The sequence below is a fragment of the Chaetura pelagica genome, unplaced genomic scaffold (assembly GCF_000747805.2).
Source record: "Chaetura pelagica isolate M959 unplaced genomic scaffold, ChaPel_1.0 scaffold358, whole genome shotgun sequence".
Taxonomy (NCBI): domain Eukaryota; kingdom Metazoa; phylum Chordata; class Aves; order Apodiformes; family Apodidae; genus Chaetura; species Chaetura pelagica.
Genome location: NW_009954233.1, coordinates 764,286 through 767,542, shown reverse-complemented (window position 1 = coordinate 767,542; position 3,257 = coordinate 764,286). Strand labels below are relative to the sequence as shown.

General features: G+C 42.0%; 1 protein-coding gene across 1 annotated transcript; it reads left to right on the top strand.

Annotated features, from left to right (window-relative positions):
• Positions 1–1,075: 1,075 nt before the first annotated feature.
• LOC104394090 (interleukin-8-like) lies at positions 1,076–3,005 on the top strand. Its single transcript, XM_010003636.1, has 4 exons — positions 1,076–1,139; positions 1,417–1,552; positions 2,296–2,379; positions 2,975–3,005. Exons 1-4 carry the CDS (start codon positions 1,076–1,078, stop codon positions 3,003–3,005), a joined length of 315 nt encoding a protein of 104 aa, XP_010001938.1.
• Positions 3,006–3,257: the final 252 nt, after the last annotated feature.

Here is a 3,257-nt window from a genome sequence, read left to right as displayed (position 1 = left end):
ATTTATAAAAATGGTTAATTCTATTGTTAATTAAAATGGTTGTACATCTCTAAATTTATCTGAATAATCCTCCTTCGTGATCCCATCTTCCCTTTTCCTTTAATTTTATAAGAATCAGAATAAATCTTCTCTTTACAGGGAAAAAAATCGTATTTGCAAAAGTGCCTCAATTTATTTCAGAAGCAGAATTCTCAGCAGCTTTAGAATTTTCCTCTGCCCAAATTCAAAGCAGCAAACAATAACAAGTTTTGGCTTCAGAAGCAAAAGTAATCCTCAAAAAAAATTCCACCTGCTCAGGCAAAGAAATTCAGCAATTCATGATACCACAAAAATATATTCCATACATTCTCAAGGGTACTAAAAAGTCGGTCTGGGTCCTGTTGCTTATTTTAGTGATGCCAGGTTTTAATGTATCACCAAGTACTGTAAGTAATTCTGCAGAAGTTATAGCAGCATATAAAGAAAGATTTGTTAACATGTAATTCCATGTAAGGTCAAGAAGAGCTCATCAAAATCCATTCTAGTATCTATAATTTCTACAGCGTGTTGACTCCTACTTCTGTCATGTCTTAAAATGGATAAGGCTCAAAGCCCAAACACACAGATGGAAAACTGCAGATGGATTGTCTTCCACCAGAAATGGAAGTATTCAAAGAGTGGCATAATAACAACAGCAAAAGTACCAAAGTACAGATGAGAATAATGACAAGACATAGAATGTTACAAAACCCCTATAGAGCCCACACGGTTAAGTACAGAGCAATTTTGTACATAGTCTACATTTTCATATTCCTTTCAATAACAAAGTGGGTTGTGTTATTGAAAAGCAATTTCATTATCATCTAGGGAAAGGGGCTTCCCCACTCACCTGTGACTCATGTCACAGCAGCATCTGATAGATTTGGAGTTTCCATTGCTATGACCCAACCATGAGGCTGGAGTGGGTGAGGGAGGACAGGGCACTGGTATATAAGCTGGGCAGGTCCCCCAGCACAGCCACTGGCCACGCTTGGGGCTGCAGGATCTCACCTCAGAACCAGACCCAGGCAACACAAGGAAGACACACTCTTGCATCATGACAGGCAAGGCTGTGGCAGCTGTCCTGATTCTTCTCCTGATCTCAGCTATTGGAACAAAAGGTAAAGAAATCCTTCCTAAAGCTCTCCTAACTAGTTGCTAGTAAAAATCATAGAACGGTGAAGGTTGGAAGGGACCTTAAAGATCATTAGGTTCCAACCTCCCTGCTATGAGCAGGGACACCTCCCACTAGACTAGAAAAATGCTGAAGGGCATCTTACTACTCTGTCTTACAAGTGCAGCAAGTAACTATTCCAATACTATAAGCAAAAATAACATATTGTGCTTCCTGTGGAGCAGTGAAACAGTCACCTCTGCTTTTTCCTTCTTGTTTCACAGGCAAAGCCGTGCCCCGCTCAGCAGGAGAGCTGCGGTGCCAGTGCATAGACACCCATTCCAAGTTCATCCATCCCAAGTTCATTCATAACGTGAACCTCTTCCCAAGTGGACCTCACTGCAAGAACACTGAAGTCATGTAAGTGCTTTTGCAAAATCCTCCTGGTTTCTTAACAAGAAGGAAATGTAAAGATGACCTAAGTGTTCTCTAAAAGATGTGACCAGGCACAGCTACTCAGAATGTAGAACTGCATCGCTTGTTGCTCTTACAAACAATATGCTACATGTTAGAAGTCACATGTTGCTCTTGCCATTTCCTGCTTTTCAAGCAACACATGCAATATTTCAACCTATATCCACAGTCATCAGACAGCAAATAAATTCATAAAACTCTGAATTCTACCAGTGTAAGAGAAGGGAATTAAATGCATGGAGTCATGCTGAGCAAGTGATCAAAACATCCATCTTAATGGCTAAGTAAAAACTATGATCACATTATGATCACACAGCTACCATTAGTATACAAATCATATAATGTGCTCACAATTCCAGAACTCCTACTGTAACAAAATTTCTATGGACTGGGCGACATAATTTCTGAATCAAGATGTAAAGATTTAGCCCTTCAGTTAAACACCATCATAAACCAAAAGCAAGCTGGAAGAAAGCAGAAATCCTGCAGTTTCCTGCATTCAAACAAACACGTGAGAAGATACAAAACATTTTTTAAACGCCACAACTTTATGTTAGGCTACAGCCTCCACTGATACAGCTTAAAGTAAAGGAGAACATGTTAAGTGTACACCTAGAATGGTATTATGAGAGAAAAGGGTTTGGAATTCCCTGAGTAAACCTTTTCCCTTCCTTTTCTCTCTGTTGCAGAGCGACCCTGAAAGACGGCAGAGAAGTGTGCCTGGAGCCCACTGCTCCCTGGGTGAAGCTGGTCATCAGGGTTATTCTGGACAAGTAAGTCCTTTGTTCTCCGTGAACAGGGCTCATCCAAACCTGGATTCTGTACCCTCAGGCAGTTGCTACCGTTTGTGTTCACTTCAGTGGGACAAACACCGTGATGGCTTTGAACTTTAATTACAGCATTAGGTTTGATTCCTTAGTGTGCCACACCCCCCATGGGAATGTGGCTGCATCTCTCAGAGGGCACAAGAATTCTGAAAACCTGCAGCTCAAGTGCTCAGAAAATCCAGGGATTAACCAACGGGTTTTCTCTTGCTGTCAATGGGAGAAAGCAAGAATCAGTTTTTCAAAACTAATGGGATCCAGATGGGTGTGTGGGTGTGTGTGGGTGTGTGTTTAGGGAGAGGGGTGTAAATATCAGGCCCAAGAGGTGTGAAGTAGGACATCAAGCTAAGGAAGCCCCTCAGTTACTGAGTACTTGTGAAGAGGTCATGGTGTTCCAGTGTGCCTTGGCTTCAGGAACAGCTCTTAAGGGCCTTGGACACTGAAGCTCAAACCCTCAGTGGTTGATTTCAACAGATTCCAGTGAGTGATACCTGTTCCATGGACAAGTTCTAACCACCTACTTTTCCGTTTTCTTTCTTTCTAGGGAAAATGCCAAACCCCCGACCGTGTCCTAAGATGAAGAGGAAAAATGTCCTAACTCTTCCAGGATCACAAAAATGGGAGAGACACTCATCCAGCTTCTGGCAGCTCACCTCCTCTTGCCTCCAACAGTTACCTACCTCTAACAGCATCTAGAGAGTCTGGATTCCCTGTTTCTCTCCCTGGTTGACAACAGCACTTTAGGTCTTTTAAAGAAGTCTCATTATGTGGGACAGAAGCCACTGACACCAGAAAAAGCTGGCAGAAAAAATGGCTTGTGAAAGGAG

Bases quoted from the DNA above. Each gene is read 5' to 3' on its own strand.
- LOC104394090 (XM_010003636.1), top strand. From the start codon at position 1,076: ATGACAGGCAAGGCTGTGGCAGCTGTCCTGATTCTTCTCCTGATCTCA. The intron at 1,553-2,295 runs GTAAGTGCTTTT...TCTCTGTTGCAG, and splicing joins TGCAAGAACACTGAAGTCAT to AGCGACCCTGAAAGACGGCA. The intron at 2,380-2,974 runs GTAAGTCCTTTG...CTTTCTTTCTAG, and splicing joins ATCAGGGTTATTCTGGACAA to GGAAAATGCCAAACCCCCGA.